This window comes from Aquarana catesbeiana, linkage group LG02 (assembly GCF_042186555.1).
Source record: "Aquarana catesbeiana isolate 2022-GZ linkage group LG02, ASM4218655v1, whole genome shotgun sequence".
NCBI lineage: Eukaryota > Metazoa > Chordata > Amphibia > Anura > Ranidae > Aquarana > Aquarana catesbeiana.
The window spans coordinates 786,375,419-786,390,584 of NC_133325.1; the positions used below are offsets into that span (position 1 = coordinate 786,375,419).

The 15,166-nt window shown below is 46.1% G+C and overlaps 1 protein-coding gene across 3 annotated transcripts in view; it reads right to left on the minus strand.

Moving 5' to 3' along the window:
- Positions 1-2,807: 2,807 nt before the first annotated feature.
- Positions 2,808-15,166, minus strand: part of GRAMD1C (GRAM domain containing 1C) — a 169,967-nt gene continuing 157,608 nt past the window's right edge. For all 3 annotated transcript variants that reach the window (XM_073617416.1, XM_073617415.1, XM_073617417.1), the window contains 6 exons: positions 13,167-13,270; positions 10,560-10,739; positions 7,895-7,952; positions 6,401-6,511; positions 5,332-5,434; positions 2,808-3,555 (listed from right to left, as the gene is read on the minus strand). In XM_073617416.1, coding sequence (XP_073473517.1) covers positions 3,475-3,555; positions 5,332-5,434; positions 6,401-6,511; positions 7,895-7,952; positions 10,560-10,739; positions 13,167-13,270 — 637 coding nt within the window. In that variant the 3' untranslated portion in view covers positions 2,808-3,474. The remainder of the gene's footprint in view (positions 3,556-5,331; positions 5,435-6,400; positions 6,512-7,894; positions 7,953-10,559; positions 10,740-13,166; positions 13,271-15,166) is intronic.

The window sequence follows — 15,166 nt, forward strand, 5'->3', positions numbered from 1 at the left end:
CAAGTAAATAAAAGACCAGATGCTTCACAGTACAGAAAATACATCCTTTAATTTAAATATCAAGATCAATAGTTAAAAATCCCTTATATACATAGAGGAGGAGCGATAGACAGTACATTGTAACAGTGTGCAAACCCTGAGACTGTTCAAAAACTCTTGCCGAGTCCTGTTTACCGGTTTTAGATTTACTGGGGTGGGAAGCCTATGAGCTCCATCAGTCTGGGGGGGGGGGACCTAAAATTCTATCAGCAAAGCGAACTCTGCTTAAAGGAAACCTGTCATGAAAGATACAAGGGCTTCCACTGCTGACCTTCTGAACATCGGTCAGTCTGATCCTTTGGCTTCATTACCATCCAAGTCACTGACCCGAGTTAGAACATCCACATGCTCAGTGACTTGAAAAATAGTAAAGCCAGAGACAGCCAAGGGAAGAAGTATTTTCAGAAGGACGTCAGTAATAGCAGGCCAAGCATTTCTAGATTAACCGGTTTCGTCTTCAGTTTCGGGAGGAGATCTGCTGGAAGCCATTACAAGAGGTCCGCACTCTCACCACTACATTTTCCAATGACTTTACATTACAATGAGTTCTGATGGAGAAGTGAGACTCCTTTGCTTTGTAAATGGTCACAGAGTGGAGGTAAAGACGTTGGCGGCCTGTCCCGGAAAGTTCTAAAGTGCCATAATAGTCCACCCATAACTGACATGATTGAGGAACTGGTCGCTCATAGATTATTTCCCAAGTTTTGGGTTATTGCTCACATGCATTGTAATGGAGACCACCATGGTGTCCACAGAAAAAAAAAAAAAAAAGTCCCCAATTTTGTTAATCTAGACATAATAAGAACTGGGAGGTGGTGGTTTGCCATGGTTGAGGACAAGTCTGCAGCAAACTCCGGCAGTTGAGTACAGCGGGCCACACACACACGTGGAAATCTGTGATCATTTGAGCTCAAATTCGATGAGGTTTTCAATCACTTTCTCTAAGGTAGGTTGATTGGGTTCCTGTTTGGACAGATTGCTATTCTGATGGTCAAATTCTTTAATCCCTTACCGTTGGCTCCCGCTGCCTCTTTATGGGGGAAGCCTTTCCTGGTCTTTGTGCTGGATGCCTTTCCTGGGGCTTCCCCATGATGTGATTGGCCATCATAGTGATCATTCTGTTTGCTCTCGATTGTAAACAGTGACAGTACTGGGGGAGGGGCACTATTGAGGGTGTTCCCATCGCAAAACAGCGATTTTGGCAGAGCACATACAAGTGAGGGCACAGAATATGGCCCCCCAATCCTATAACTATGCAGCAATAGTTAGAGCCTAACTCCACGGGTGACATGATTGGACGCTGGTCCCGCCAGCTGATTGTTAACTGGGAAAAAAGCGCCGTCTTTTCGCTCTCTCAACACAAACGTTGGTTGCCCAGTGACGCATATGTGCGGCGTGTGTGCGCGTTAAATTCCACCTTTTTTCCACCATACATATATGTCTTCCATGGGCGGCGACAGGTTAAAGTCGAACTCCAGCTTTTCCATCACTTACAAATAGTTTGTGTGGGCCAAGCTGGCCGAAACGAACGATGTCCTTTACTAATACATGGTCCCGCTGTCAGTGCTGTATAAAAACTGTATGCAGCATCAGTTACAGTATACAGCACTGTATTCTGGCAGTGGTTCCTGGACTTCCTATCTGCTGCTGGTAACAGAATCAAGTCGGGCTGAGTGCTGCAAGCTTTGTATTTTTTTCAATGAATACACGGCTTCTTCCGATTGGCTGACAGGAGCCGGGACAAGGGGTGGGCAGAAGGGACAGCTGCCCTGGCCGCAGTGTGTATTGTAGGGATGGGGGCGCCGCAAGTTCCTTCTACTAGAAGGTGGACAGGAGTAGTGACAGCGACATAACTACTGTCAGTCCAGCGTTGGAAGCGGCAAGGAGAGGAGGAGAGAGCCGGGAGGAGGTACAGGCTGTGCTCTCTCTCCTTCCTCCTCATAGGCTCACACATAAAAGGGGTAGGGCACGATTTGGCATCTTTGTCCTGGGCACCGGATGATCTTGTCCAGCACTGTTGGCTGAAGTGGAGAATGTGAGGTCATCCACCCGCCGCTCCACCGCAGCCAATCAGAGGAATCCTCGTATTTATGCATAAAACTGCAAAACTTGCAGCACTCAGCCCTACATGAATTTGTTTCCCGGCAGAAGATGGGAAGTCCCCGTACCTTTGCCAGATCACAGCGCTATATGCCGTAGCTGATGCAACATACAGTTCATAGAGCGCTGACAGCAGTAAAGAAAATCATTCGTTTCGGCCAGCTTGGCCCGACTTAAGGTGATAGCAAAGCTGGCCCAAACAAACTATTATAAGTGATAGCAAAGCTGGAGTTTTATAAGTGTGGCAGCAAAAGGGTGGGCTTTTAAAAACGTGCACGCACTGCACAAATGCGTTACTAGGCGGCCGATGTTTCTGTGCCGAGAGGACACAAAGACAGCGCTTCCCATCAACAATCAGTAGCCGGCAGGACCAGCTTATGATCATGTGACCACTGGACAGCCAATCACAGCAGTCACATGACCGCTGATCCTTCCCGCCCTCCTGCATACAGACCCTATTAAAGGGCAGGAAGGTGTTAATGGTCGATTTCAGTCTAACTTTTTTTATTGATCCACGATTGTATTAATGATCAATATCTGGCTGAAAGGATCAGAAGATTGGGCCAAGTACAGTTGGAATAAATCTCTGAACATCCGCAAAGTCAGAGGATGGAAGAGAATGCGTACGCCAGATCCAATCATCATCTATTACCCCCCCCCCCCCCCCCCGCTGCCCCTCCCCCCACACATTCCGACAACCTAAACATTAGGTCTTCATGAAATGAATGGGCTGCCAGAACGCTAGAGCATCCCAAAAATTGAACGTAACCTAAATGTGTGCTGCCTTAGTGCACTGGGTGCCATTGAGAATGAATGGCACCACAACGCATGTAATGTAATAGTCTTAATTGGCCATACCCAACCGCTATAATGCCCATTTGTTGCTCATGCAAAGGCAGCCAATCAGGGGCTCTGGCTTCAGAAAGATCCTGCCCCTGCCAAAACCTGGTGCAAGTATGCCGCCAAGCCAGGACATTTTTAGGTTTCGGGAAGGTGAGAACGGAAATTTGTGACTTTGTTTTCCGGGTTGGTCTTCAGACATCGGACACAATGAAAACTTCCTACAAAAAGTTAATAAAAAAAAACAAAAAAACGGAAGGCTGGAAGTCCACATAGACACACACCGGCACACACACTCTTCTAGCAGCTTCATAGAAAACCAGACGACCTCACTGTAAACGCAGGACACTGCCCTCTGCTGGAGGGGGTTAGAAATGTTCCTGGATGTATTCCGCCATCCGCCGCTGTCAGGAGGAGGAGGAGGGTGTCAGGCGGCCGCAGTCACTCCTGAAAAAAGGCCGGCTTGTCTTATGGAGAAGGCGATGGCGGTCCGGGCTAACTCCCAGAATTCCCTTCACCCTTCGTTGTGTTCATGAGGTCAAAGGTCTTCTGGAGAAGCAGGAGGGAATTCTTTAGCTGGAAGAGAAAACAGAGAAGTTGATGAATTTACCAGAAACTGCAACTGTTCTAAAGTTCTAATTTCTTGGCTGGAGGACGTCCAGACCAATGGTGGTCAACTTTTGGTAATGTGGGGCCTCAAGCGTGGCCCCCGACATTAGCAAAGGGCCACACATAAAATTCAGTGAATATTGATGGTCAGAGACTGCAGACGCGGCACGAGGGACGGACAGAGACTGCAGACGCGGTAGGAGGGACGGACAGAGACTGCAGACGCGGCACGAGGGACGGACAGAGACTGCAGACTCGGCACGAGGGACGGACAGAGACTGCAGACGCGGCACGAGGGACGGACAGAGACTGCAGACGCGGCACGAGGGACGGACAGAGACTGCAGACGCGGCACGAGGGACGGACAGAGACTGCAGACGCGGCACGAGGGACGGACAGAGACTGCAGACGCGGCACGAGGGACGGACAGAGACTGCAGACGCGGCACGAGGGACGGACAGAGACTGCAGACGCGGCACGAGGGACGGACAGAGACTGCAGACGCGGCACGAGGGACGGACAGAGACTGCAGACGCGGCACGAGGGACGGACAGAGACTGCAGACGCGGCACGAGGGACGGACAGAGACTGCAGACGCGGCACGAGGGACGGACAGAGACTGCAGACGCGGCACGAGGGACGGACAGAGACTGCAGACGCGGCACGAGGGACGGACAGAGACTGCAGACGCGGCACGAGGGACGGACAGAGACTGCAGACACAATACAGGAGAGGATCAGAGACTGCGGACATAATACAGGAGATGGTCAGGCTGCAGACAGTACAAGAGATTATCAGGGACTGGAGAGATGATAGGATTAGTATTCCTGTCCATTCAGTCACAAGATTATTACATCTCTGCCACACAGCCCTGGAGACCTGATTTTTTTTTCTGTTGCAGTTAACCAACACTTACAGGTCTTGTTTCCTCCCCCTCCCAGTCTGTGACTGGAGAGTGAAAGGAGAATTAGCAGACTGAGATCCTCCTCTCTCAATCATTCTGCTCTCTCCTACCATATGCAGGCTGCTTGGTAAAAACCATGAGCGCTGCAGAACATCTGATTGCCTCCTTTTGCTGCTTCTCCCTCTCACAAATCTAAGCTCTGCTGTAGAGGGACTGCAAGAGGCTGATGTTAAATTCAGGTACAGTAAAACCTTGGATTGCGAGTAACGCTGTTTACGTGCTTGTCATGATTTTATTTTTTAATCCTGAATTGGTTTGCGAGCTTTGTCTGTCAAGACTAGCAGGATTTCAAGCCTCTGGGGTGTGCAGTACCGCATTTAGCCAGAGGTGCGGGGGCGCAGGAGACGCTCGGTTCCCGAGTGGTCTCCGAGCTTCTCCGGCGCCCCCCCCCCACCTCTGGGCACATGCGGTACTGCGTAGACAAGCAGTGGCTGTGGAGAGATTTATCCGATTTTTTATTGATTCTCATGGGGGAAACTCGCTTTGATATACGACTGCTTTGGATTACAAGCATTCTTCTGGAACAAATTACGCTCGTAATCCAAGGTATTACTGTATTTACACCACTTGCATGAAAACATCCAATTATTGCTGTATTATATATACAGAGCTGCATTATTGTCTGTATTTAATATCTGAATTAGGTTCAGCTTTTAGTGGAACTGCTCTTTATGTTCTTGCACTGCCCCCAGAATGGTGTAGCTTCAGGGTATATTCTATCTAGTCTGTTTGGAGTAAAGAAGTAAAGCAGTAAATCCCCCCCCCCCCCCCAAGATTACCTGTTCAAGTGTGCTAATGGAGTCTTGTAGGATGCCTTTCAGCCCGGGTCCAAGATGGTTTTTATGATACTCATCTCCTGGTCCTACAGTGCTGGAGTGTAACCTGGAAATATCCAGAGGACCCATTGAACATTCTAATACAAAAACAGGTTAAAGGGCTAAAATCCTAAAATACACCAAGTCTATATGGAGCCGAGGTCTGTATTGTTGCAGCACTGCTACCCCCCCCCCCCCTGGGTTCAGTTCCTTTAAAAAGACACCTAAATGGCATCTTCTCCCCTTTCCTCCCAAATGATGATTGTGGAGTTACCTGACAAGTAACTAGTCTGACTGTTTGTACAGCCGAAATGCTTCCAGATCCCACCAAGAAATCCCAGAGGACAGTCCCAATAGGACACGGGAAGCTCCTCTGGTGAGGAGACCGATGTGACTCAGTGTTCTCTGTACAGCGCTGCAGTATATGTCAGAGCTACATAAATGTATAATAATAGTGCGATACTGTGGTGGGGTAGGGAGACTGCTGTGACTGTATTATAATAATAATAATAATACCCATAATAGTGGGTAACTGTGGTGGGGCATTAGAGTGTAAGCTTCTCTGGTGCAGAGACTGATGTGACTGGCTCACTGTTCTCTGTACAGCACTGCGGTATATGTCAGAGCTATATGAATGTATAATAATAACAATAACAATAATAATAATAATAATAATAATAATAAGTGTGACTGTGGTGGGTACATTAGAGTGTAAGCTCCCTTTAGCAAGTGCAGTTTTGTCAAGGATGGCACAGGACCTTGTCCTGGCACTGGTCAGAAACATTAAAATGTAAGCTCCTCTGGTGCACAGACTTAAGTGCCTGGCTCAATATTCTCCGTACAGCGCTGTGGTCTATGTGAAAGCTATATAAATGTCTAATAATAATAACAATATTAACAACAACAGTGTGTGACTGTGGTGGGACATTAGACAGTGTAAGCTCCTCTGGATCAGAGATTGTTTGGCTCAGAGTTCTCTGTATAACACCGCAGTATATGGGAACACACAAGGTGATCATAACACTCGTCCTACCTGGTGGATTTCTCATGCTGGATGTGAACATGGTAGAAGTTCTGTGCGGCATGTTCGATCTTTGACAACTTGAGGAACAATGTAATATTGAGCATGACGAGCAAGACCAGGCTGGTGGGGGATAAGAGACAGCAGAATTACATTATGTTCACAGTATACACAGCTAAGAGGGCCATAGTCCAATACCATCAGGTAAAAGGGTTTCTCCTCTCCCCTAGACAAGGACAGCCCTGCTGCAAGGGATAATATTACATGTTCCCGGAGTTGGGCTTTAAGTTGTGACAGGGTCTTTTTAAAGTGTAAAGATGTGGCCTCTCAAACAGTATTATTGTATGTCGATCTAGCATGCCTCAAGTGCCGTTTTGCATGCCTCAATACTTTGGGGTAAAGCAAAGGCTCAATCTTCTATGCAGGCCTCTTGCCATCCACCCACCATCAGTACACAGCCCGGGTCCACGGTCATAAAATTAGCTCCTGATAACAGATGTGATCTGCAGTCCAGTCATGCCTTGACTCTTTCTATAGGCAACTGGGACTCTGAAGGTTGTTGTTAATACACAGCAGCTGTTCAGCCAATCACTACGGGAATCTGTGTACAAAAATCAGTGCAGGGTATACATGTTCTCCTTTCTTGATTTAGGGGGGCCTCAAGTGCAGCCCCTGACATCATCAAAGGGCCACACATTTTCAGAGACTGCAAATATGCAACAGACTACAGGCATGCTACAAAAGGTCATGTGTGCTCCATGAATTGCTGAAGACCAAGGATAAGCACGAATTGGGTTCAGTTTGGTCCTTGACATCACTGACCAAATATGGCCATATTTGGTCAATGGCATTGTCCAAATATGGTCATGTGGCCATATTAGGTCAATGAAGTCACTTCCTGTTTGGCATTCTTTCTTAAAGTTCCACTTTAAGCATGAAAGACAGAAGCCACGCAGAAGTGCTTTTTGGCATAAGCTTCCAGAGACTAGGAGAGGAAATTCAACTGGCTATGGCCTGAATATTTAAAATTTGCCCTGGCCAGTCTCTGGGGAGGTGTACCCAGAAGGTGGTCTGGGAGGTGGTAAATAGTCTGAAGCCATGGAAGAGATTGACTTTTTCTGTAAGGGATGGATCTGTGATCTTCATGGTGTTGCCTGCCCCTGAAGCTTCTCGAGACAGAATACTGGACCTCTATATCAGGGGATGAGACTAACAACCCTGGTGTTACCTCATGGTCCCCCCAGCTAGGAGTCTAACTATTTTGGAGCCATTTCATGGTCTGAGGCTATGAGAAAATAGATGTTCTGTAAACTACCTCATGGCTCCCAGCTGTTGGAACTAGACTGAGGAAGTTAGTTCACTCATAGCCATCTCTTTTAGGCGGACCATTTTTTATTATAGAATTATACAAACTTTTTCTATGTGACAACAGGGGGCCCTTTGACTCCACAACCAACTAAAGGATTTCTCCCCACTTGTCCCAGGACATCTCCAGTAGATACTCACAAAACACTCATGACAATGATGATCATGTTATTTCTTCGGATACCATCTTTTCTTTTGCCTGCAAGCACAAAATAAATTAAATGAATAAATACACAAACAAAAAAAACAAAAAAAAAAACTGTATAAACTCAATACACAAACTGCCCAAAAAACTCAAAATCAATCCACACCCTTCATGACCCCAGTACCCAACACACAAATTTAATCCACAACTTTTATGCCCCCAGTACCCAACAAACTCAATCCACACCCTTCATGACCACAGTACCCAAGACACACACAAACTCAATCCACACCATTCATGGCCACAGCACCCAACACAAACACACACATACACAATCTCAATCCACACCATGACCACAGTACCCAACACACACATAAAAACTCAATCCACACCCTTCATGACCACAGGACCCAACACAAACACACACACAATCCACACCCTTCATGCCCACAGTACCCAACACACACGCACACAAACTCAATCCACACCATGGACCACAGTACCCTATAAACTCAATCCACACCCTTCATGACCCTAGTACACACACACACAAAACACAATTCATGGCCAAAACACACACACACACACACACACACACAAACTCAATCCACACCTTTCATGACCACAGCACCCAACACAAACACACACACACACTCTCAATCCACACCATGACCACAGTACCCAACATACACACAAAAAATCCACACCCTTCATGACCACAGGACCCGTCACACACAAACTCAATCCACACCCTTCATACCCCCAGTACCCAACACAAAAACAAACAAACACACACACACACACACTCATTCCACACCCTTCATGACCACAGTACCCAACAAACAATCCACACCCTTCATGACCACAGCACCCAAAACACACAACCAACCACACACAACCACACACAACCACAGTACCTAACAAACTCAATCCACACCCTTCATGACTGCAGTACACACACACACAAACTCAATCCACACCCTTTATGACCCTGGTGTTTAACAAACTTAAACAATACATTAATACACACCCTTCAGGACCCTGATGCTAAACAAACCTAATAAGCAAATAACTGTATACATGGAAAAAAAAAAAAAAAAAAAAAAAGGTGGCAGCCCTAGTCCAGAAGGAACTATGTCAGATGTCTGTCTGGAGAACAGGAATCTTCAGAAGGAATCTTTAAGGAATCTTCAGAACTGAAAAATGTCCATGGATAAGTCCTGCTGGTGGACATTGGACAAGGATGCATTGTGAACAAAATAAAGCCCCTTTCACATGGGGCGGATCTGTTTTGACAGACTCCGCTTGCTCAGTGGGGGGGTTGATCCATTTATCCCCGCTGAGCAGGCGGATGACAGGTCCCTCTCCGCTCACTGTGCAGAGCTGAACCTGTCAGAGCCCCGCTCTCCTCTATGGGGAGATAAGATAAAAACGGATCTGCTGGGTGAATGGCGAACGTATCGCCATACATCTGTTTTCAGCGGATCTTGTCGGATTGGATGCCAGGCGGGTGTCAGCGGATGTGTGTCCTCATAAAAGTCAATGGGTGGCCCGATTAAATCTGCCTGAAAAAACGGACAGGCAGATCCGATCAGTCCAATCATGTGAAAGGGGCCTAAGGAACGTGTGACTGCTATGTAAAGGTCAAGGACCTAAATTGCTCAGAGAGCGAAAGATCCATTGCAACCAAAAGAACTTACTGACTTGCTGTTCCCAAGTCAAAGATTTGAGACATGACTGCTATTACAGGGCCAATGGATTGACTGGCCTTTCTTAAAGGGTCAACTAAGAAACCTCAGAAGGGCAAACACAAAAATGGCGTTTGGAAATTTGAGCTTTTTACTTTTATAATTTCTATTTCTTTCTATAGCGCCATTTTTTACCTAGGGGCCTAAAGCTCTACTTTATCTACTTGTGGGGCAGATGGAGAAGCAGCCATCTTGGGTGTGCGCTATACAATATCATACTAGGGGCAAATTTTAGACAGGGGCCAATTCGAGATGTGCACAACGGAAACGTTTGTTTAGTTTTGGATTCATTTGTTAAGTTTATAATTTGGTTTCATATCGTTATGTTAGGATTTGTTTTTAGAAACCATTTAATATATACGCATTCATTTCGTCGTTTTTGAACTGATTTGCCTTTCGGAAGACCGTTCTATTTTTTTTTCTATTCTATAAAGCAGCCCAAGTAGGAAGAATCATCTTATTTCACTTGTATACCTTATCGTATTTACTGCAATATTTTTTCCATTTCAAATTCTTTTTTGAATGTAAAATTTATTTTAGAATTCAGATAAATTATGGCTGCTTTATAATTAATTTTGGATTCCTTGAAATTCATTACTATTTTAAGTTCCGAAATTCAGATACATCTGAATCTCCAAATAACGAAAATGTTGTCTGAATTTCAATTCGTAACGAAATTAAAAACCTCACATGTCCAGAGCCAATTAACCTACCAGCATGTCCTTAATGTGTGGCAGGAAACCCATGCAACCACATGGAGAACACGTAGACACTATGCCAATAGTTCTGACTGGGACTCAACCTAGGCTGGCAATACACGGAGCAAATTTCAGAACAGATTTCACTTACGAACAAACCTACAGTCCTTAACGTGTTCGTAACTCGGGCACTTCCTGTACAATATATAGTGTACCTGTGATTTCCTGGGGGGTGTCGAGCCCCGCCTCCCCGGGGTGATGCTGTGAACTGTGTTTAGTTAGGTGGTCTGCATGACCGCGGCTGTGCGCCCGTCTCCTCCGCCGGATGCTGCTGGCTTTGCTGCTGCTGTCCTGCAATTGGCCTCCTGGGGTCTCCTCTACCAGCAGGTCCAATTCTGTGACAAGAAACGAGAATTAGTAAAATATATGAAAAACATTCAACCAAGAATTAGTATGGCTTCCAACTTTTTGTGGCCGGACAGTGCTTTGAATTAAAAGCCTCCACCGCCAGTGTTACTTTCACAAATTTCCTTCTTTTTAGGTCTTTGTTTTGCTCTTCTCTTAATTTCATCCTGTAAAATGATTTTTATAGTTTACCTTCGAAGGGGATTATTCTAGCAGAAATCTAGTATGGAGTGTGGAAGGTTTGACTCTGCCTTAAAGCTGAACTTTAGGAATTCTGTGATTACTAGGGGTTAAGTCCAACAAGGTGCATGCCACCTCATGGATTTCTCTTTAAATTTACAATTTACATTTTTACTGCGCTCCGGCAGTATAGCTAAAAGAACAATGGGGTGGCCCCTAAAAGTCTCACATCTAGGTGTCCTGGAGTGGTGAGTAGAGTGGCAACCTCAGTCTGCACTCCAATCAGGCCACACCCCCAACGCGTTTCACTCCACTCCCTGGAGCTTAGTCATGGGGATCACTATACTTCTGGCACTCCAATGCTGGACCTTCAGTTCTCATTTCCTGCAGTCGCCGTGTTGCATGCAGCCGCTATGCTCACCCCTCCCCTCCTCCTGCCCAATCACAGAGAGCTTTGTATTATGTGCATGCAAAGGCTTTTGTGAATTAACAGCAGTGGGGAGGGTTGGGCAGAGATGTGTGAGAAGACAGTGCCTTACTTATCAGAGTACTGGGAAGTATAGTGATAGCCGTGCTCCAAGCGTTGACTGTGCTCTGCAGGATATTCCTAAGCTCAGGACATTGATTGCTTTTGCTGAGAGAAGGCAATATAAGTTTTGGGCAACCTCAAAGAGTTTTCCTTCCTCTAGGCCAGTGATGGCGAACCTTGGCACCCCAGATGTTTTGGAACTACATTTCCCATGATGCTCACCTACACTACAGAGTGCATGAGGATCATGGGAAATGTAGTTCCAAAACATCTGGGGTGCCAAGGTTCGCCATCACTGCTCTAGGCTCTGCCCCATGAGAAGCCAGCGTGTAATGTACTGCTTGATTACAGTTGCCCTGCTGGAGCATTTGTCCTGAGGGACCGGTGCAAGAACATGTCCTTCTGTATTGGGTCAATAATTGGCAGCCAAGGCATTTACACATGTAAAGGCATTTGCACACTTATATGCATGCGGCTGCAGGGTGGGGAACGCTCACCACCACAGAGGATTGGTCCATTACAGGTGACAGCTTCCTGGTGGGCTCGGCTAATCCCTGGACGGTACTGGTAATGTCCAGTGCCCCTACAGACCAGGATGTGGATTTCTATAGTAAGTAATCAGCTGAATAAAATATTTGATACTCAAATGTTTTGGAAGGTTTAGGCAGAGCTGCATGCACCTGGGATTTTTAATGTGTTTGTGTGTGTTGTCCCCATTAATCCATTGCACCATTAAAATGGCTACAAACCACCTTGATTTATTTTTCCGCCTTCCTCCTTTACTGACTTGAGGTTGAAAACTTATTTTCTTATCGTGGTCCCAGATTTTAGTTGCACCCCTCAAAAAGCCACTCCTGACCCCTATCCTCCACCCTGCTTACCCCCATCCTCAGATCTGGGGACCCCTGTACACTGCCCTGCTGACCCCTGTACACTGCCCTATTAACCCTGTTTTCCACTCTGCGGACCCCTGTTCACTGTCCTTCTGACCCCCATCTTCTGCCCTGCTAGCCCCCTGTTCTCTGCCCTGCAGATCACATACACTACCCTTCTTACCCCTGTCCTCCTCCCTTCTGACCCCTGTCCAACAAGCTGCTGACCCTATAATCTGACTTGTTGACCTCCCATCCTCTGCCCCATGACATTCCCTACAGACAGGCTAGCTCTGGCCCTGGTTATTTAGCTGGACAAAAAAAAAAAAAAAAAAACCTCATCTACCTCACCCGACCAATATATCATTCAGTCTAAACAGTAACTAGGATTGCATTTGAAACCACCACTACCGTATACATTGCAATCCTCAAACAACTGGAGTCAAATAGAAGCTAGAGCTAAATTTATCCAGAAGGCACTGCTATGAGTTTAGTGGGAATAGTGTTCGGGACATGAGGGACTGGGTTGGGGGTCCTTTTCGGTTCCTCAGAACCTCACATCATGGTCCCATCTAATGTGATGACATTTGTGACATAACAAATGCAGGTTAGTTGAAAGAACCTTCTAGTCCTCAGGACCCACGTAAAGCCCATTAAACACCCAACAGAACCCACCTTCATTTCTCCTACCTACACCAATGAAGCAATATTCCAAATTTCGATCATTGCTAAAGGCCCTCAAGGGTTGCAACTGCTTGAAGATCGGGCTATGATGGACTTGCCATGGTACAGTCCTTGTGGTTTAGGTTGGTGTAGCATTTAGGAAGAGGACTTACCCAACTGCTTAAAGTAATCCTCCAGACCACTCCAGGAATTTCTCTCAATGAAGGTCTTAACGAGACCCCACGGCTGCTTCTTGTACTTCACATCTGTGATCACACTGAAGACACGAAAGACACCGGGCAATTAATAAAGGAGGCCCATAGAATTATCCCAACAGTTTACATTGTAAAAGATCTCCGATACATAGGAAATACCTACAGTACACACCAACGTTCCAGAGCCTTACGTTGGTTGTCAGCTTCTGATATCTGGCTTGATAGGAAGTTTGAGGGAACAGAAAGGATAAATGCACTTTGAACGTTCACGTAACCTTTAAAAGTTACCCTTTTTACAAAGAATAAAAAATGCACTTTTTTTGCAAGTAAAAAAATTAGCATTATTTTTTGTTATAGGAACCTGTAAAGCATTACCTGTACAGGGGGTCCCCGGGTTACAAACAAGTTAGGGACTATAGGTTTGTTCTTAAGTTGAATCTGTTTGTAAGTCGGAACAGGTACATTTTTTAAGTGTAGCTCCAGCCAAAAAAAATATTTTTAAGCTTTTTGGATAGCATAGGGAAGGGTTAACATCCCTGTAACATTTGTTTTGCTGTGTGTGCCCCTGTTCAGAAGATTTCACCTCACTTTCTGTCCCAATGACAATTGGATTTTGAAAATTTTGGGTTGTTGTGGAAACAAGCCTTGGTGATAAAGCATCAGTGGAGGTACCTTTTCCCCAAAATAGCTCTTACAGGAGAGAATTTCCCTTCCTAGGGGTAGATTTCCTCTCACTTCCTGTTGTCTGCCTCCGTTTGTAAGTAGGAGTCGTTTGTAAGTCGGATGTTTGTAACTAGGGGACCCCCTGTACCAGCAATTAGCAGATTGTCGATGCCACGCAGGACTCCTGCAGACCTGTCAGCGTATCCGTGTGCTTGTACCGCGTCACATTCAGACAGGAAATATCAATGAACTATCACAGCGCTATGGTCATTCATTGAGAACTACATGCCAACAGCCGCTAAGGCTGTCAGGACTTGTAGTTTTCCATTCACAGAACACTGAATGAGCGACACGGCTGGGCGGCTGGAGCCCAACACGGCCGCTTTTTTTTTTTAATGTTGACAGCTAGGTAGAGGGAAAAGATCCCCGCTAGCTGTCAGAGCGGGGGCCAGTCCTTTCATAACATGTTACACCCTGAATATAGGTGTAAAAAATTTCAAAAATTACATGTAAAAAGTACAGAAAAATCATATAAAATGCTCACTTGCAACTTTTTCCTTTCCACCATTGATTTTTGTATTCTCCTGCAACGCGCCCCTGAACTGGCTAGAAAATGGGACAGCTTGAGAAAGTGTTAATTCCCTTCTTCAGCTCCCTACCTTCATGCAAGTCATGGCCCCCTCCCCTTTAGAAGAAGTGTCCAATTACTGCCTGCCGGCCCAGCTCCTCTGCCCCTCTCCTCATCTCATCTCCCTACATGCAGTTGTCAGGGGGTTGGAGGAAAAAGGAATACTATAGAGGTGGGGCTCTCAAACTGGTGGCCCTCCAGCTGTTACGAAACTACAAGTCCCATCATGCCTCTGCCTGTGGGAGTCATGCTTGTAACGGTCAGCCTTGCAATGCCTCATGGGACTTGTAGTTTCGCAACAGCTGGTGGGCCGCCAGTTTGAGACCCCTGCTATAGAGGGTCATTGAGTCTGCAGGGGCTGCTGACATCGCATCCAAGATGGCAGCATCTAGCAATAGTAAAAGTACTTTTGTAAGTGTAATGATGATGCTATGGAGGCAGAATGGAGCAAATTATGTACATTACATTCTCAGAACACCGGTCTATGCAGCAAAAACCGAAGGATGTTTTGGTCCCTCTTTTGGTTCAACCCAATTCTAGACTGGTGTGCATAATAAGGTGGTCACTTGGTGCAGATCTATGCAAATTTGGCTAAGAATTGAGAAACATTTATTGAAACTCATGGTGGCTGTCGGTTTTCTCCTGCAGAAGTTCTCCTCCTCCAGGG